The sequence below is a fragment of the Salmo salar genome, chromosome ssa20 (assembly GCF_905237065.1).
Source record: "Salmo salar chromosome ssa20, Ssal_v3.1, whole genome shotgun sequence".
NCBI classification, from domain to species: Eukaryota; Metazoa; Chordata; class Actinopteri; order Salmoniformes; family Salmonidae; genus Salmo; species Salmo salar.
In genome coordinates, this window is record NC_059461.1 from 52,902,065 (window position 1) to 52,922,816 (window position 20,752).

Sequence of the window (20,752 nt, forward strand, 5' to 3'; positions counted from 1 at the left end):
ATTTAGCATTAACACTGGAAGTGATAGATGTGCAGATGATGATGTGAGATACTGGGGTGCAAAAGAGCAAGAGGATAAGTAACAATATGGGGATGAGGTAGTTGGGTTTGCTATTTACAGATTGGCTGTGTACAGGTACAGTGATCGGTAAGCGGTTGAAACTGTTATGCCAAGGGTGTTTATTTCTATTTTAGAGAAACTATTGGTGCCAAAATGCACCAGTCCACTCAATTGCCATTGTCTGTTAATATTAATCAAATCCTAAACAGTTCTGACTGAAACTCAATTTAATTTCATTTAATGAATAACTCCTTTAAAATCAGGATTATAAACCTATCAAAATAATACATTCAATGTAATTGAGAGTATTGGAATATGATGTAACTACACAGCTAGGACAGACACTGGGGGACGACGACGACGACACGGGGTTACATTGTAATAATCATGTTTCCTGTTTCCTGTTGGAACTCTGATCGGACTGACTGTCGGCGAATGAGATAAACAAAGAGCCGGTGACTTTTAAAGACATTTAGAAACACTTGCTAACCCTCTTCGTAAACATGGAGACTGGTATGTAATGTGTTACTTTCTCTTATTTCATTCATTGTTACTTGTATAGCCAGCATGTGAGGTTCATTTGCGTAGCCGGCTAGTGTCTAGCAAGCTAGCTAACGTTAGCCGACTAGCTAGCTAGCTTTATATCACTTTTCAGATAGACCATTAGCTAGCCAGTTAGCTAAGTTAGGTAACATAGCTTAGCTAACCAGCCAGTTTGCTTATGTGTATTTTCACTTTGCTAATGACATGACAGATATTGTTAGCTAGCTTGCGAACGTTAGCCGACCAACATCAGCACAGGCACCCAACGTCTTCACAGCTATCAATGCCAGAAAAGTTTATGGTTACTAGTAACTAGCTAGCTAGCTAACGTTCCTTAACTATGTAACGTTAGCCAACTATCGGCTTGGCAGATAACTGTTAGCAGGAAGGCTTCCGTTATGCCCTTGAGCAGTTAACATAGCAAGCAAGTTAACATAGCAAGCAAGTTGAGCTGCCTTCTTTCTAACCAACTTTTTAGGTGAGCATTATCCAGTGCAAGTCAATAAAGGAAAAACCGATACGCGATTTAACCCAAACCCTTTGAATCAGAGAGGTGCGGGGAGCTGCCTTACGTCCACGTCATCAGCGCCCGGGGACCAGTTGTTGGTGGGGCTTAACTGCCTTGCTCAAGGGCATAACGGAAGCTTTTCCACCTTGCCGGCTCGGGATTCGAACCAGCGACCTTAAGCTCTTAGGGAAGTCTTCCTGCCTTCCCTTTAATACAGTTGGAAGCAGTGTTTGTCAACAAGCAGGCAGTGCACGACCAACCCAATACTTTGATTTGTGCAAAGCTGTCAGGATATGCCCTCCCTGGCACCATAAAACATTAGGCTACCAGATTGGGAAGGATGTTTGACACTATATGACAACGGGTTTATAGTGATAGACTTTGATCTTATTGTTTGATTTGGTACCTTGTTGACCTCTGAAAGACTTGCACCCAAAGACTATAAAAGATGCTAAGTCAGTCATAAAAGCTATATAACAACTCCTATGTAAAGTTGCAAGTCAGGCTAGACACCAGTTTGGCACCTTTCCATACAAAACTAAAGTGACACTGACAGTCATTCCCATTCAAGCTTTTCCATTCTGTGGAGGCTGCGTTGGAATGGGCTCTCAGCCTATCCCTGCGTTTGTATGGCGACACACCCCTCTTGGTTATGTACACTGATTAAATCGGTGTCTTCATAATAGGGTCTCTATTATCCATTTACTGAAGCAAGCTGACAGCAGGGAATAAGGTATGACTTCTCCAACTTCAGTGGTAAAGATGGAGTATTGAGGCATGTGAGTTTGTCAATCCCTGTAGGAAACAGGGAGGGATCTACCTCAATTTGTCAAAAATAATAACACAAGTTTTTGTTCCAAAATATTTTCTGTTGCACACCGTTTGCTATGCTTTACTACGGTGTAGACTAGTGAATACACCCCAGGAATAGCCAGTATATTTAAACTTTTCTGTCATGGAAAATAGCCTAAAGGACCAGAAACAATAGGGCTTGAGTCAGGCAGTATGCATGATTAAGCAATGGTCTTCTCTGTTTTTAATTGCTGTTCAGAATGGAATGACACACCAGTATTATTTTATCAGTGTACCACTACTACAGAGAGTTCTAGTTTCACATATATAGTACAGTGCCTTCAAAAAGTATTCACACCCCTTGACTTTTTCCACATTTTGTTGTTAGTCTGAATTTAAAGTGGATTAAATAGATTATTATTTTGTCACTAGCCTACATCAATGTTCCATACATTTTTAGGCACTGAGCAAAATTCAGGCCTGCTGAGTGCAAACTTGAACATTGTGAAAATGTGGTGCAACTTCCTGCACGTGTTTACTGTCAACACTGAGGCTGTACCTGCTTTAAGTTACAATTTTAACAGTGGTCAAGTAGGCTACTGTGGCTATTTGATCATAATGTAGGCCTACCAGAGTGGCCTACCATCAAAAACAATGGAGAAAATGCATCCCTAACATTTTATCATGGAAATATAGCAGTGCTATCATTCAGTCTACAGTGGCAGCCAATGTGTGGTGTTCAATGTAGGCCTACATTCCATGAGGCTTTTGGGGAAAAAACATGCAGGGCTTGACATTAACCTGTTTATCCAGTTGTCCTTCAGACAAGGAGGTGTTTGATGCAAGATACTAATTTACAAAATAAATGCAGCATTATTCCCATACCATTATTACAGAGAATCAGGCAAATTATGCTACCCTCTGCCTGTTGGCTCCTTAGCTTATTCAAGCATATCTCAAAATACAACACTGCCCCTTTAAGACAAAAAAAGCTCTTGACTCACTTTTCAAAGGTGCATTTCTAGCCACGTGTTTTGTGCTCTTGTAGGAAGCAATCACTCCCCCATTGCTGACTAAAAATGATCTATACCTGGGCTAATAACTCACAAACTAGCAAAGGATATGAACAAATGTGCACACGTGGCTACATGTAGCTCTCACTGATCTCAAAACAAGCACATCTTCTCATGACAGCTCATGCTGTAAACACAGTCCAGTTCAAAGTGAATTGCACATATCCATATATGGCAATGGTCAATTTGCATATAGGCCTACTGCAGCTCTGATTGGTTATGTCGCACCGGTCTGTGTAAAGAGCGGGCCTGAGTCGTGCCTGTCAGTACAATAGAATCCTAATCAGATGTGTTCTGCCTACAACCAAATCTCTTGCATGGTTAGTTTTGCATACTAATTCTTGCATAGATCGTTTTGTGTCTGTATCTTGTATTGAAAGTGGCTAATATTGCAGATCACAATTGCAGATCACAATTCCAACAGTAAATGGAAATGTTCATAATGTTAACTGACGGGGAAAACTAGAAAGTTGAGTGAAGTTCAATCTCGTGCTTCTCTGCGCAGGCTGATATTTATTTTGCGGAGCACATTTGTTATGGCAAGCCTAAATAAGTTCAGGAGTAAGAAAACAGCATAATAAGGTGCATGCACTCTATGTGCAATAATCATTTTTTGTTTTTTTGTTGTTGCCATGACTACCTCATCTCTGTACCACACACATACAATTAACTGTAAGGTCCCTCAGCCGATCAACGAATTTCAATCAGATTCAACCACAAAGACCAGTGAGGTTGTCCAATGCCTCACAAAGAAGGGAACCTATTGGTAGATGGGTAAAAAAAACAGACATTGAATATCCCTTTTGAGCATGGTGAAGTTAGTAATTACACTTTGGATGGTATATCAATACACCCAGTCAATCCAAAAATACAGATGTCCTTCCCAATTCAGTTGCCGGAGAGGAAGGAAACCGTTCAGGGATTTCACCATGAGGCCAATGGTGACTTTAAAACAGTTACAGAGTTTAATGGCTGTGATAGGAGAAAACTGAGGATGGATTAACAACATTGTAGTTAATCCACAATATTAACCTAATTGAGTGAGAAGAAGGAAGCCTGCATAGAATAAAAATATTCCAGAACATGCATCCTGTTTGTAACAAGGCACTAAAGTAATACTGCAAAAAATGTGACGAAGCGATTAACTTTTTTCCCTGATTACAGAATGTTATGTTTGGGGTAAATCCAATACAACATATTACTGAGTACCACTCTCCAGGCATGGTAGTGGCTGCATCATGTTATGGGTATGCTTGTAATTGTTAAGGAGTGGGAAGATTTTCAGGATAAAAAATGTAATGGAATAGACCTAAGCACAGGCAAAATCCTAGAGGAAAACCTGGTTCAGTCTGCTTTCCACTAGACACTGGGAGATTAATTTAACTTTCAGAAGGACAATAACCTACAACACATGGCCAAATCTACACTGGAGTTGCTTACCAAGAACACAGTAGGGCTTGGTTGACCAAGAGTCGTCTGTTCTTTCGACCAATCATTTGGTCGACATTTTAACACGTGTATTTTTCCATGTCCCTTATTTATGGATGATTTATTAAGCCAGACACATTTAACAGTTAGGCTGTTGATTACAGACAATTCAGTTTGGGTTTCTTCTCTCCTCACTTTTCTTAGACAATTAAGGCAAGGGCTGTTTTCTCACCTCCTGACTCCGCTGTTGCCTTTGCCGCATTGTTCTCAACACTAATATGCTGGTTAACTTTGCTATTATGCACATGGCAACATGGTCTAGGAAAAGGAGCCAATTCAACAGCTCACTGATGTTTCAGAACCGAGGACAGCGACCCCTATCCATCGCGGGAGAAAGCACATTTTGTTGTAAAATAATATACTTTTTTATTAGTGTTGCACAATTGTTCTTACGTAATATTACCATATACAATTTCAGTAGCACATGTCTTAGAGTGATGGACTTTGTCATCCCCACGGCCTCCACAATGGTTCAGTTCACTCAGACAGGTGCGAATCAGACAGGTACACTATGATTTTTTGTTGTTGTTGCTACTGCTCGTCTAAAGAAATCTCGGTCGACCAACAGCTTATCGACCAAACAATTGATCAGTCGACTAAATGGGGTCAGCCCAAACACATTGAATGTTTCTGAGTGGCCGAGTTACAGTTTTGACATCTACTTGAAAATCTAAGACAATCATGTTCAGATCTTGTCAAGCAATGATCAACAACCAATTTGGAAGAATTTTGAAAACAATTCTGGGCAAATGTTGTACAATCCAGGTCTAGAAAGCTCTTAGAGACTTACCCAGAAAGACACTCAACTGTAATTGCTGCCAAAGGTGCTTCTACTAAGTATTGACTCAGGGGTGTGAGTACTTATTTCATTTTCAATACATATGCAAACATTTCTAAAAACATGTTTTTACTTTGTCATCATGATGTATTGGGTGTAGATGGGTGAGGAAAAACATTTATCTAATCCATTTTGAAATCAGACCGTAACACAACAAAATGTGGAATAGTCAAGGGGTATGAATACTTTCTGAAGGCACTGTATATGGATAATTCCTGTGAAAATAGGATGAGAACACTTTTGTGAGCTCGGGCATATTTGAATTTAATACTGAACTGTTTTGTACCACCTTGTCTGGTGTGGAGTGGATGAGGGCGGGGCAAGGCATTATTTGAAAGATCCTTTTGCCACTTTGTTGACAATTCGATACAGTACAACTTTATTAGTCCTGTCCCGCTACAATTAGGAACCCATTGTCTCTTTGCCAGGTCAAACACAAATAACATCCTCCCTATATTACAGCTCTTTACCACTTTGTTTCATCCAGACTGTTTCCATTTCTAATAAACCCTGTCCTAGCCTGGTCCCAGATCTGTTTCTGCTCTCTTGCCAACTCCTTGTCACGCCAAACAATGTCTGGCATGAGAATTCCATTCTGGAGTTGGCAAGAGAGCATAAACAGACCGGTAACCAGGCTAACCCTGTCTCCTTAAATTACGACCTCTCGCTTGTCCTCCTCAGGTCTGAGTCAGGAGAAGATTGCCTCCTTTGTAAAGCGTTTGCGGGCGGAGCCCAGGTACCTGCTGGCCCAGAACGTGTCCACGTGCATCGACCCGCTGGAGGTGTGTCTGCACAGGCAGACGGTCCAGGACACCGTGCACATATTCCAGCACTCCATCCCCACAGAGGGCAAGCCTATCACCAACCAGAAAAACTCAGGTACACTTACAGATACGGTCAAATATATTGGCACCCTGGCACTTTACAATGGAGTGCAATGAAATGGAATGTTCTGTTTTTTCTTTTCAAACTGGTTGAATGGCTTTTATTTATTTTTTTACCCTGTAGCCACCTAAATTACAGATTATTTAGTACAAGCCATTTTTGAAATTGAAGTGAAAAATCTCAATTTCAGTTTAGAATAAATAAAATAAAAAGTCCTTTGCTGCTGTAAATCAAACAAATACACGTATAAACACAACGTTTTTCAATTTCCAAATGTTTTGGGTTGAAGAAATTGAATTAAAGGGTACCAATATATTTGACACCCAGCATCTACAACTACTTCAGAGGCCTGGCCATGTACAAAGACTGCACAGTTGTGTTAGATGCTGCTTCCAAACTGAAATGAACTAAATAGGCCTCGGCACCTGAGCAAAGATGTGGCAGTCTATTTCCTACATGGTGCACTACGTTTGACCAAAGCCCTATCGGCGCTAGTAAAAATGGTTGATTCATTAGGATCCCCACTAGCCTGACGCCACTATATAGGGTAGTGCACCATATAGGGAATAAGGTGCCATTTGGGACTCAACCGTGGAGTGGGGAGACAGGAGGTCGGCGAAGCATCGTTCTTCCTTTTTCGAATGGTTGAAGATGGATACATTGTATCAAAAGTTGATTAGCCTACCTCCCCAACTTTTCTGTCTGACAACCCGGCCGTCCCCAAACACACTGCTCTCAGTTTTTTGTTGTTGTTGTTGATGCATCATTTTAAATGGTTTTCTGTAATGACAAAACCACACAGAGGCCTAACTGTGTCTATGTATAAGGGATAGGGAGCCATCTGGCAAGCAACCATTGAAGCACATGTATGTCTTAACAGTTGTTCCCATATACACGGTTCCATAGTCATCTGTGCTGATTTGTGTGTTCCAGGGAGATGTTGGATCTTCTCGTGCCTCAACGTCATGCGCCTTCCCTTCATGAAAAAGTTCAACATTGAAGAGTTTGAGTTCAGTCAGTCCTACCTCTTCTTCTGGGACAAGGTAAGACCACGTTTGATCGTCTTATTAAAATCACATGTATTCATTTGAGCAACTTTTAGCAACAGCCGCTGGAATATACACAGTGTTTGTTTACATTTCAGCGGTAGGGGTGTAAACGGTGTTGGTGTGTTTGTCAGTGTGTATTTCTAGTACTATTAGACTCATTGTCTGCCTTAAACCCCCTTTGTGTGTGGCGCTCTGTACACTGGACAATATTGTACCGATTGGACATCACCGTGACCCCCCCCCTCCCAATCATTTCCCTTTTCTCCCCTCCCTTCAGGTGGAGCGGTGCTACTACTTCCTGCAGGCCTGTGTGGAGACAGCCCAGAGGAAAGAGCCTGTGGACGGCAGACTGGTCCAGTTCCTGCTCTCCAATCCCACCAACGACGGCGGCCAGTGGGATATGCTGGTCAACCTCATTGGTCAGTTCACACCTGTTATTGCCCAATCGGGGGAGTGTTGCTGCAACGCTTGCATTATGCCATGTCATTATGTCATGGCTGAGTCCTGAATGGCACCTTATTCCCTATATCAGGTACTACGTCTGACCAGGGGCCATATGTAGGGAATAGGGTGCCATTTAGGATTCACAGTGTAACTAGACTGTAACTACTCGGCGGTAGCTGTTTTACTGCAGAAAATAAGCAACATTTACACTGGAACTGTCTAGATTCTGTTTCAAGTGCGTTACTAATGTTGTAGTTGCTGTGTAATTCTTTGTAATTAGACGTTCTATATAACTGCATGGTATATGTGACACTTTACGTAATGTGCTTGCTCTTCCCCTTCCACTGTTTTAATGAGTCAGTTTTGTGGTTCAGATCAAATCTGCGTCCCAGCTAGCATCCTATTCCCTATATAGTGCATTACTTTTGACCAGAGCCAATGGGCAAAGCCTTAACGTTGTGGTCCTCTGTGGCTCAGTTGGTAGAGCATGGCACTTGGAACGCCAGGGTTGTGGGTTCGATTCCCGCTGGGGCCTCCCATATGTAAAATGTATATACGCATGACTGTAAGTCGCTTTTGGATAAAAACGTCTGCTAAATGGTGCGTGTGTGTGTGTGTGTGTGATATATATATATATATATATATATATATATATATATATATATATATATATATATGTGTGTATATATATATGTGTGTGTATATATATATATATATATATATATATATATATATATATATTTTCACACACACACACGCACCATAATATATATATTATTACCTTTCCCCGATCATCAGAAAAGTACGGAGTTATCCCAAAGAAATGCTTCCCAGAGTCTCACAGCTCCGAGGCCTCACGGAGAATGAATGACATCCTCAATCACAAGGTAGGTTTACTCACATTTTTACAACATTATGATTCATAATTATGTCTTGTGTAGAAATACAACACCGAAACCTAGTCCTCCTGTTTCATACCAAGACAAGGCAGAACAAGCATATACACTCTACTGAAACACCACGGAAAGAGCATAGAATCCACCTTTTATTGTGGTGTCGTCTGTTTTCTTATTGAAGACCCAGATAACTAACCCTAACCCAACATGCTCCGCAATGTCATGAGGTAATAAAGATAGCTGTGTAGTAAGACATGCCAATGTTCCCTGGCTTTCAGCTGAGAGAATACTGTCTAAGACTGCGGAACATGGTGGCCAGTGAATCCACTAAAGCCGAGCTCTCTGACGCCATGGACACCATGATTGAGGAGGTAAGCGCATGTTAGGGAAAGAGACACACAGCGCACGACACAGCGCATGACACACACACACACATACACACACACATACACACACACACACACACACACACACACACACACACACACACACACACACACACACACACACACACACACACACACACACACACGCCATCACACCACACACACACACAGTTTTCCTCAGTACTTCAATAATGTTGTAGGACTGCATCATTTTCTCCAGAGGGGGCTGTATAACAGCACATGGATCTGTGCTCCATCCAGGGAGGAAATAGGTCACATGCTGTAACACGACTGTATGTATTTAACACAGCCGGTACTGGGTAGGCAAGGACAATAACCATTACGGCTCCAGTTATTATTAGGCAATATTTGTTTTCAGATTAGATATTGGCCATTCAATTCAAATCTATCGCCTGTTGTCGCAGTACACCGAAGGCTACAGGTTGATTAGAAAGTTGTGTGTGTAAATAGTACACTACCCCATCTAATACCGTTGACTTGATATTGTATTGACTTTCAGCACACCACTGATTCCCCGATCAAGTCTAAAGTGGGACTGTCAGACAGTTGGGTCGACCCTCCTCTGTTCAGGTTGATGTCTAGGCCTGACAGCTACATGCCACCGCTGTTGGAATTGGTTGTAGCTATATTTCCCCTAATTAGTTTTCTACCTCAAATCAGGATGACATAAGTAGGCTTAGAAAAGGAACTGCTCTAACTGTCCAAATAGCGATGACTGTTTCTTTTGTTAAACTGCTTTATCGGTAGGAATGAATTAGGACAATAATCACAAGCCCCTCCCAGCGCTGGATAACATTACGTAACCCAACTCTTACACATTTAGCAACAATGGCTGTAGTGATAGGGTCTGTACTGTTCATAATCCACTGGTGACGGCTTGTGATTCTATACTTCTGGCAGCAGAGAGAGAGAGAGAGTGTGTGTGTCCACGTGCACTCACACACGCCTCACGGACCTAATGGCAGAATGTTCCGTAAACAAGATCTTTATCACAACGCTCCTCACATTAAATGGCGTAAGGCAATTTCACTGTGAGAGGAAGTCATAATGTCTCTACATTCCCAGCACCATTTAAGACAGAGGAGCGTGTGTGTGTGTGAGCGTGTGTGTGTGTGAGCGCGAGGCCAGTCAGTCAATATCACACAGCCAAAGAGAGAACATTACATAAAGAATGTAGCTTTTGTGTGGAGCGGTTTTGTTGTACATGCCCCTGACTGCTTGTTTAAACAGATTCTGTGTCTACTACCCTTACCGCTCTGGATGCCCTACGCTAGCTACAGTACGCTAGCTACAGTACGCTAGCTACAGTACGTTCTGATTGTGCAACACTTCCAGCTCTCCATCGTTGCACTTCTTCTATGACCAAGAGATGTGTTTTTTTGTTGTTAAAGTGTTTGTCCACCTGGTAGTAGTTTGTTTAGTGTAACGCAGCTCTGGCAGCCAGGGGGAGTGTGAAGAGAGAGAGAAAGGGGGGATGTTGACCCGGGAGGGTGAGGGGGGCGTAACCAGTGCCTCTCCTCCCGTCCCGTGGGCGTCCGTACAGAGAAGGGCGCGTTGACTGCTCTTCCTGGCTTCTATTTATGCTTGGCATCTGTTGCGACAAGTGAAACCTCACTGTTGTGCCGTGATTTAGATGAGCTCCTAGCTAGCGAGCCAACAAATTAGACATCATTCATTAGGCTGGAATACACTCTGTCGGATGTGATCAGTTAGTCGGGTCCTTTTTCATTAATTAACTTCTCTGTGTGCTCGTCCCTCAACATGTTGTGTTGACACAGTAGGCTTGCGTCCCAAATAGCTCCCTATTCCCTTCATAGTGCACTATTTAGGTAAGAGGGTGTCATTTGGGACGAAGCCCGGGTCATTTAAAGCATGTCATGTTCAATTACAGAGTATTTTAGTCCTTTTCGGAGTGTTGCATGTGTCTTCTATAGAACTGTCACACATTGCAGTGTTCTGGGTTCATACGACTGCACACACAAACCATGTAAACACCAAGTATGAGAGGTTGTGGGTTTTTGTGTGGTGTGTACTTGCACATGTGTGTGTGTGTGTGTGTGTGTGTGTGTGTTTCTATGTATGCTTAGAAGTGGTGCGTGTGTATATTCAGAAGTGTTGTGTCTCTGTGGTTACATTTAGGGTTAGGTGTGTGTGTGTGTGTGTGTGTGTGTGTGTGTGTGTGTGTGTGTGTGTGTGTGTGTGTGTGTGTGTGTGTGAGTTATAGCTGATTAAAGCCCCCAGACCCGGCCCTCATTAAGCCAGGGGATGTCAGGCCTGCTTTAGGTGGGGAGGGTCTGAGATTGTGCACGCTCCCTGTGTGAGGAGTGTGACGGTGGGCTGGAGACCATCACTCTCTCCCGTCCAGGCTGCACATGACAGGCCTGAGAGCAGGAGAGGCCAGGCTGCACCACCATGCTACACACCAGCTTCAAAGACCTGGGGCCTCCTTTTTAATGTCCTGTTCTCTGCAGAAGCACACACACAGACATGTACACTGTCACAGGCGTGCAGGAGAGCACAACCCAGGGAGACGTTTACAAGTTCACACACACGTATACATGTAAACCACCTCCGACTGCTAGCACACAACCACACGTACTGTGTTAGACACACACACACGTTCCTCACGACCTCTGCTCATTCGGTCCGGTACATGTTGCATTGCGTCATGCAGACTGAATGGTAAACAGTCCTATGCTGCTTCTACTGTATAGAACGTGTCTATCTGGGCGTCGGACATTCTGAATAGAAATTCTCCTTCAGGCACATGTGACTGTGTTCAGTATGAGTGCTGTGTTTGTAGATTGTAAGGAGTAATTGATTGGACAGTGAGTTGAGTGACATGGTACGTTTTAGAGTGGCTACATCCCAAATGTGAACCTATTCCCTATATAGTGCACTACTGTTGACCAGGACACAGAGGGCTCTGGTCAGAAGTAGTGCACTATAAAGGGAATAGGTTCCCATTTGGGACGTAGCCAAGTGTGTTGGCTCAGCGCTGGCTGAAGCAGCAGGTCGCTGTGGGTGGGTTTGTTATTGTGTGGGCTCGTTTGCCAGCGCTGAAAAGCTGCCTGCCACACTTCATAAACTCATATTTCTTAATTTAACAACATTGTTACAATCTGTAATGACCCCATGTGTTTTCTGTTTACAAGGCCAGAAAGTCTCAATCAACCCCAGTCCGTTTCTTCTACCCCAGCTGCTCTCTCCAACGGGTCACTTGCATTACAGTTTCATCTAGGCTCTGTGTCCCAGGGCTTTGACTCGAAAGCAGCCGGCCCGTAGTCGCAAAACGTGTGTGAGTTGGAGGGCTGATCCAGGATCAGGTCCATCCTTTTTTTATTCATTGTGATTCAAAAGACAAAAACTGATCCTAGAGCAGCACTCCTGCTCTGAGATGCTTTGTGTGAGTACTGGCCTTGGCAGGTTCCGCCCTTCACAGTTATCAGCACAAGGTGTTTTAGTGTGGCGTGCTGTTGTTTTGTTTGTTTATTTCTCTCCTAACGAGCTGATTTCTCTCTGTTTGGGCAACGGGAGGTAAATCAACAAGCAAACAGGCATGCGTGAGCCGAGGAGGAAAGGATGGAGCGTGTGTGTTGCTTTAGCATTGATGCTAACTGGCTGTCGTGCTGCAGGTGCTCCAGTGTTTACTGCCAAGCATGCGAACACATGCTACGTAGGTACGCTCAAAGGCTAGCATGATCCGCTGAGACACGCAACCTCGCCGGATGCCTCGGCCATTTACAGGCCTTATTACCCACACCTGGGCTTCATCCATGTCACATGACACAAGAATATGATCTGCGTTGTCCCACAAGCTTCGGGGGGGGGGCTGGCTGTGGATCTAGAAGAGCTTCCTTAATCTATTAATTGCTGAGACTGTTGAAATTAAATGGGTTTGCAGGGCTTTTCTGTAGATTATAAGTACAGGGTCTTGTTCATTAGGCACCAAACGGATAAAAACGGGCAGGAAGTGGAATATCTTCTACCTTAAACTTGTCTAATAAGAAACGAGCCAGGTCTTAGACTACTGTTAATCAGTCCCGTGTTACTGTCTGGTAAGGCCTTTATGAAGATGGACACTTTCTTATTACAGAGTGTGTTTTAATCTTTATCCCATGCTATTAATGTCCTCTGGTGCAGGCGGTGCAATTTCCCCCTACAAACAAGTCTGCGCTCAGAAACCAAACGGCTTATAAACCCACAGCAACCAGTCCCCGACAGACTGCAGTCGTGCGATTCTTTCTGTTGTGTTTTGCGTTCGTTCACCAGCTCCACCCACCCACTGAAGCAGTGTTTTGGAGTGGGAGGGAGAGGAGCTACGTAGTGTACGTCAGAAGATATATAGACAGTGACACAGACGTTAAAAAGAAGGCAAGCAGTCTCTAAAGAAACCCCTCTCCCCCTTCCAGCCTAAACCCAGTGTGTCTGTCCTCGGTGGAAGGGCCAGGGTAGGGTGGTGGCAGGAAGGGAGGGTGGCCTGCCTGTCTGCTCCCAACACATGGCCCTGTCAGCCTCTGCTTGTCCATGCTGATGGATGGCTCTGTGTCCTGAGAGGAAGAGTGGGAGAGAGCCAACAGGATTGGTTGGATATCTGTAAGAGATTTGGTAGCCTAGTAGTGAGGAGGACTGTACAAGTGCTGAGAAATTAACCGTGGGTGAACACAGTGAAGGAATACAATGGAAAAAGTCCACTCATAATCAACATTCTAGCAGGTACATCACCGAAGAGACAATACCCAGAATCTTGGCGGTAGTGCTATATACATGATTCTAATGGAGACGTGCCCAGCCCACCCAGTGCCTCGTGCTCATCTTCGTCTGTCTCTACATCCGTTTTGGAGGCAGGTGATTCAATATTGACTCACTGAGGGCTGTGCTGCTGCAGCCTGCTGACGTCAGTAGGGCTCTGGCTCATTGTTTTGTGAAAAGCGTAGGCTCGTTTCACCGGGTCTACATGGGTGCTCTGTTGTGTTTGGACGGGATAGGCGTTTATTTAACCTGCCGAGGAGAGAGGGATGTGAGGTGGGACAGGGGCCGAGGGCACGGGGGTGAAGGGGCCTGTTTGTGTGTTCGGGGCATCTGGGCTCCGTGCTGGTTAAATTCAGGGCAGGGATGGGCACCGCTGGCATTTAGTCTGCGCCGTGGGGCAACGGGACAGTGAAAACAAACCTGGAGTCTTCAAGGCGCTGTCTTGTCTGTGTGTTGGGAAAGGTGAGGGTCTGGGAAGGTGGGAATGTGACTGGGTGTGCTGTCATTTTGAAAATATTTGTATTTATTTAACCTTTATTTAACCAGTTGAGTCAGTCAAATATCACATTCTTAATTTACAACAAGGGCCTGTGTGGGAATAGTTGACTACGATCACCCTGAACACAGGAATGCTATTAGTAGTTAATGTAGTTGACACAGTGGAAAAGTGCAGCAGCAACGGCCCCTGAGTGTCTCTGCTTTGGTGAAGAGCTCCGGGGCCAAAAATAATTCCCCAGCTCTATTTTCACCCTATGAGGAGTTTAATTTGTCTGGACTTTTTTTGCTGAAAGTAAATGAAAATAGTGAGAGTCAATGGGAAGTCCTCGTAAATATATAAAAGTCTGTGTGTATTGCGTATGTGTGCTCGTATACTAGCGGACGGACTTCCTACGTTCCAGTTTGGGAGTTGGCGTGCTATTTTTAAGCCTGTTTGATCGACAGCCCGCCGCAGCATTATCAAAGACAGAAAATGCAGGGAGTTCTCAAACCACCAGAACACCCGCTTAGATAATAGACTTTCATAGGACGGGTATATGTACGTTTTTAGAGGGACATTCCTGAGATTGCTGTATCAGTTTAAGGAAGGCTTATTCTGAGAACAGACTGGTGGAGGCCAGAGGAACACCAGGGGAACACAGTCAGAAGCCACAACAACAGGAAGAACGAGCGCTACAGCCAGGCAGAGTAAGAGGGATTGGGCTTTGGCAGGGCGGATATCCTCCTCACTACTGTTAAGCTCTTTTTGGTCCCCGAGTTTGAGTTTTACAATGGTACTTTTTGAGACTATGTGAGGGATATCAATGTGCTGTCTGTGTCTTATAGTGGTAATGCATGACTAACCTATGTATTTTTTTTCTGGCCTGGTTTTCTGTTTTTTCCCTGTGTGTGTTGCGTACAGGTCTTCCGGGTGGCGAGTGTGTGTCTGGGCAGCCCTCCTGACTCCGTTTGTTGGGAGTACAGAGACAAGGACAAGAACTTCCACCGCATGGGCCCCCTGTCCCCTCAGCAGTTCTACAAGGAGCTGGTCAAGCCCCTCTACAACATTCAGGACAAGGCCAGCTTTATTGATTGATTTGAATAAAATATCAATATAGGCTTTGTGTCATGCAGACCGGAGTCGATCATAATTCATTATTCCGAGAAGTTTTGTGAATTTTGCGACTCAGGAAAAGCACGGTGCCCAGTTTGTCTATATTAGACCAGGAATAACAACCTCTCTATAATCATACCTTCTCTCCCTGTGTTACTTGATGAGCTGAGTCTGACCCCTGGTCTCGCTCCCCCGCCACCACAGGTCTGTCTGGTGAATGACCCGCGGCCTCAGAACCCCTATGAGAAGCTGTATAGCGTGGAGTTCCTGGGAAACATGGTGGGCGGACACAACACGCTGTACAACAACCAGCCCATCCAGCTACTCAAAAAGGCCGCCGCAGACTCCATCAAAGAGGGAGAGGTACTGTGTGTGTGTGTGTGTGTGTGCGTACGTACGTGTCTGGGAAGTTAGATGAAGGCTGCGTTTGAGAACTGAGTGAGTATGCAGGGAGACTGCCTATAACGTATGTTTCTCTCTCTCTCTCGTAGGCTGTGTGGTTCGGTTGTGACGTGGGCAAGCATTTCCATGGCAAACTGGGCATCAATGACATGAATGTGTGAGTATTATGAGAGAGAAGCATACTGCCCTACGAAGCAAAAAGGCAGTAACTGCTCATTTGGTCGAAAAATGAGTTGTTATTTTTGCTACGTTAAATACATGCTTAATTATGTGGACAAATCCTGCCTCGTATTGTGTTTTTGAGAAAATGGGAGTCATATTAGCAGTAACTGCACTAGGTTACTATGAAACCAAGGTAAATAAAAGCCATTTTTCTCAGTTCCACGCTATGAGCAGTTACTGCCTTTTTGCTTGGTAGGGCAGTATACATGCAGCAACATCACATGTATAACTTACTATCAATCAGATGTGTGTGTGTGTGAGATCTCATCCTGTCTCTCCCTGTGTCCCCCATCTCTCAGGTTCAACCATGAGTTGGTGTTCGGGGTGTCCGTAAAGAACCTGTCCAAGGCAGAGAGACTGATCTTTGGAGACTCCTCATGACACACGCCATGATCCTCACCGCTGTCACCGACAAGGTAGCACACACACACACACACTGTACACATGCACCGCATTTGAGTGTTTCCCAGTGACTCTACACCAAAGGCATCCAGTGTGTGTTTACAGTCGTATGAATCGGTTGCAGGATTTAAAATGGCTGTCAATCCCCCCCCCCCCCGTAAGTGACCCCAGCTGTCTCCTCCTTCCCCTCAGAACAGCTGGACGGTATTTGGGCCCTAGGCTACACAGCATAGGAGTTACCAGTCCTGCCCTGCACCCCACTGGGGATCCTGCACTCCTCTCTTAGTGATGAACATACTGTATAATCTGCTGTATTTATCACCATGTACTCCATGAATGACAGGCGTAAAGCAGAAAACACACAGACTTGTTTGGATTTCTTCTCCATTTGTTTGGTGCATCCGCCTCCTTATCGGGTTGTACAAAATCGTACACCTTTTGATTTCTCTCTTCTGTCTCTCTCTCTCTCTCTAGCAGGATGAAAAGGATGGAGGTTATGAGAAGTGGAGGGTGGAGAACTCCTGGGGGGACGACCGTGGGAATAAAGGTGAGAGCGCTGAGTCGGCCAGAGGTCAGAGGAGGAGAGGGCCCGTTCTCACGCGGACTTGTGACGTCTGTCTGCCTGCCTCTCTCAACACGAGAGGTCTGCCTGAGCCGAGCTATGTGAAAGCACAAACCCCTCGTCCCTCTTCCCTCTCTCACACCACAGGGCTTAGTGTACAATCACAGGGACAGTTGAATTTCCTGTCAGGTCGATTGAATTTGAAGTAGGATTAGGGAAAAAATGCTCCCTCCCCACCCGCCTGGCGTTGTTATGAATTTATAATTGACTTCTGGTGTGCAGGGCTGGTTTTGGTTTGGGGTTAGTTTTGCGGCATCCTCTCATGTCTGGCCCCCTACCTTAGCTTTGTCTGTTAAGGCTATGAACCCAGGAGGGAGAGAGAGCACATCAACGGGGCTGTTTCCCCCTCTCAGACAACGGCCCTTTGTCCCTCTCACAACACAGCAGTACGCCATTTTGTTTCAGCCTCCAGGCTTCCTCTGTGTGGAAGACTCCGACGCTGTCAAACCACAGGCCTATGTTCAAATTGTATTTTTCTTCCATCAAGCGCCGCTAAAACATTTGTAAGGAAACAAATACTGAACCCACCTTCGTTGGGACTGCATGGCTTTTTAATCAAAATATGTAATTATCCCCCCCCCCCCTCTCTCTCTCATCCCCCACGCTTTCTTCTCTGTCTCCATCCCTCTACATTCCAGTGCAGATTATTTGGGTTTCTGTTATGTAGTCCAACTTTTGGGTCAACGACTTCATGTCATCTGCATATTGAGACTATAAAAAAGTCCTACCACCAAAGCCTCCTCAAATTAACTGTATTTCACGCATATCCCGTTCCATAAACATCCACGCAGATGGGAGAAAGCCTTCATATCCGCTCTCGTTTCTCTCGGATGTATTAATAAAGTTATTGAAAACAAATGATATGGAGGGTGGCCATGGAGAGCACTGTTTGTTTGACAGCTGGAGACTGGGGGAGGAGGGGGGGTGACTTATTTGTAAAGTTTCGAGGGTTAACATCTCTCCAACTGTCTGTAATATTTAGTTTCCCCCAAGAGGATCCCGCCTAATTAGGTTAACACCGTGGTGCCTGGTGCAAACTGCCCAAACCCTTCAAACACCAGGGCTTTTCTCAAGATAAATGATTATGGGCTTAGAGTGCACTATTTGTACTTTTACGCAGTATTATACAAATATGGGAAATGTGGGCCAATCTGACGTGATAGTCCCTTGTGACAGACTGTTTATAGGCTCGAGATGCCCTCTTCAACGCACCTCTCGGATTCTACACGACCCCTTTTACAACTACTTCGGTATAGTGAGAAACAACATTTGTGCTGGCTATTGCGATTCCCTTGTTAACATACTCTTTCTATCTGCTATTACAATCTGCTATTACATGTAGGAGGCTGATGTCATCGCAGATAGGTTTGGAAAATAATTGTCTCATTCTCGTGAACTAAGGAGACGATGGAAACGGCACGTGCTGGCCTGTGTTGTTGACGACATTTCAGCTGTACTATTCTATCTTAGTCAGGACAGCTCATCTGAATAAACTCCATCCACAGCTCTCCCTGTAAGACGGCATAGGACACATCTGCAGTCCCCAGTAAGACAAATAATGACGCTATACGAAACCACCAGCCGACACACGCGCGTCTTTCCTGGAAAGGAAGAAGACGCAGATTGAACACACACAGAACCAGGGGTGTTGTTTTGAGCTCAGGCACGTTTTTACGTGGTCCCCGTGATGTCATCGATAACTCAACTTTTCAGCGGGGGAGTGATGCGCTCTGAATACTCTGCCTGGATCCAGAGATGAGAGGAAAGTCAAACAACAGTCACAACCTGGTCTAGTGCCCAGCTCTGACCGTTACACAGTCCTGCATGACCACAGGGCTATGTTCATTAGGCACCAAATGGAAGAAAACAGTCTGAAACAGGGAGGGACTCCCTGGACTTGTCCAAGAAGAAAAGTTTGTTAAAACAAATTGTTTTCTGCTGCGTGCCAAAATGAACCCGCCCCCGCCTACTCAAATCCCAAGTCTCCTCCTATCTCCATGTGGACAGATTGGATCTGTTCCTGTCTGTCTGTACTTTGGGTTGTTAGTTTGTTCAGACAGGCTTATTTCCCTTGTAGATAAATTAGAACAATGTATGAGGAATGCCTTTATTGTCATTAAAAATCCTGCTCTCGCTGGTCTAATCTCTTCATATCAAGTGATTTATTTACTGTTCTTTATGATTTGATGTACTCTCTGTCACCCTTTCTGTGAGAGAGAGGCTGTGGCCTGTGTGTGTAAGTGTTCTCAGGGCCAAGGTCTGTGAGTAGGATCATGTATACTGAAGGTTGTGTTTCTGGGCTTGTTATGAAAATGTATTAGAGCAGGAGGAAGTGGCATTGGAGACATTCTGTAGTCAGTTTTTTGGGGGGCAGGATAAAGTGGCCTAATGCTGTGTCAATTAATAAAAGGATGTGTGTCGGTCAGTCCCTCCCTTGCAATCTGGAGATTTATCGGGCTGGGGTGTGCGAGTTGACAACTGAAGTGTGGGACAGACCTGGGTTCAAATACTATTTGACATCATTTCAAATACTTTAGCTTGGCTTGCCTGGTGCAATGGAACCAATATAAATGTCCCAAAAGTGGAAACCCAGCCCACCTGGCACTCCATGCAGGCTAAAGCAAACCAGTCCTAGCCATGCATTTGAAAGATTTCAAATAATATTTGAACCCAGGTGTTGTGTGGAACAGACAGACAGGGTGGAGTGGTCCAGGGTGGGGGTCCATCCTTCCCTCTCCTTGTGGAACAATAGGCCTGAGTCCAGGGGTGCTGACGGACGCCCCTCTTATCAGAACTCACACTTCAGAACACTCACACTCATTGCTTTCAGTATAGGGCAGTCCACTGAAGTACAGAGTGAGTTACTGGTACTGCTGTTAGCTAATGGATTTCAGACTGCCTGGCCTTAGAGACGGGTGTTAATCAAGACTAATGATTATTAAAACGAAACTCCAGCAGCTCATAGGTGATCTTGACGCTCCACTGATTGAATGGATCTTATACCAACAATATCAATACACCTTCATCAGGTCTTTAACTTTTTAACTTTATGAATTAACCCAATGTATCTCTCTCTCTGTGTGTGTGTGTGTGTGTGTGTGTGTGTGTGTGTGTGTGTGCAGGTTACCTAATCATGACCGACGAGTGGTTCTCTGAATACGTGTACGAAGTGGTCGTGGACAAGAAGTACCTGGCCCCCGAGGTGCTGGAAGTAATGCAGAAGGAGCCCATCGTCCTTCCTGCCTGGGACCCAATGGGAGCCTTGGCCTTGTAACTATGGAAACAGAGGGTGCCACCCCATCTCACCCGCCCGGTCTCAACCCTGGTCTGTTTGACTCCGCCCCATCTCTCTGGTTTTCCTCCTCCACAGACTTCCACCCACCACAGCCTGTTCTCTAGACAAATAATAAAAGTTTGTTTTTTTTACTGGAAAAACACACGTCTTCTTTCGGCCATTTTGTTTTGTCCATGTCCTCTTGTACTTCTCTCCGCCACCAGTGGAGTTTATTACAATTCATTTTTTATTTTTTGTGTCCTCTAGCTTCTTAAACATTCTGCGGAATGTAGAAAGCTCTGGGGTTGTTTAAAGGTTGTTTAAAGGTTGTTAAAAGGTCTGTATGTACCATCTCTTTGTTAGGGCTGGTTGAGGGTCACATCCTACGTAAGTAGTCCATCCCAGTCTTTCACCAGGAGACACACACACACATATCCACACCATCAGTCCTAGCTGTATGATTGAGGCCCAGCTTAATGCCATCCCTTCCTCTCTGCTAGCTTC

At 44.7% G+C, this 20,752-nt stretch overlaps 1 protein-coding gene and 1 non-coding gene across 2 annotated transcripts; both read left to right on the plus strand.

The window, feature by feature from the left end:
• Nucleotides 1-416: 416 nt before the first annotated feature.
• Nucleotides 417-20,411, plus strand: LOC106580795 (bleomycin hydrolase). Its single transcript, XM_014162229.2, is given in 13 exon segments — nt 417-573; nt 5,984-6,181; nt 7,121-7,230; nt 7,514-7,655; nt 8,479-8,567; nt 8,855-8,947; nt 15,135-15,290; nt 15,531-15,689; nt 15,818-15,885; nt 16,250-16,320; nt 16,323-16,366; nt 16,830-16,899; nt 20,097-20,411. Coding segments are annotated over 13 exon segments (1,362 nt in total). The 5' UTR covers nt 417-563; the 3' UTR covers nt 20,249-20,411.
• On the plus strand, nt 8,141-8,215 carry trnap-ugg (transfer RNA proline (anticodon UGG)). The gene has a single exon. It is a non-coding gene; the product is annotated as a tRNA-Pro (tRNA).
• Nucleotides 20,412-20,752: the final 341 nt, after the last annotated feature.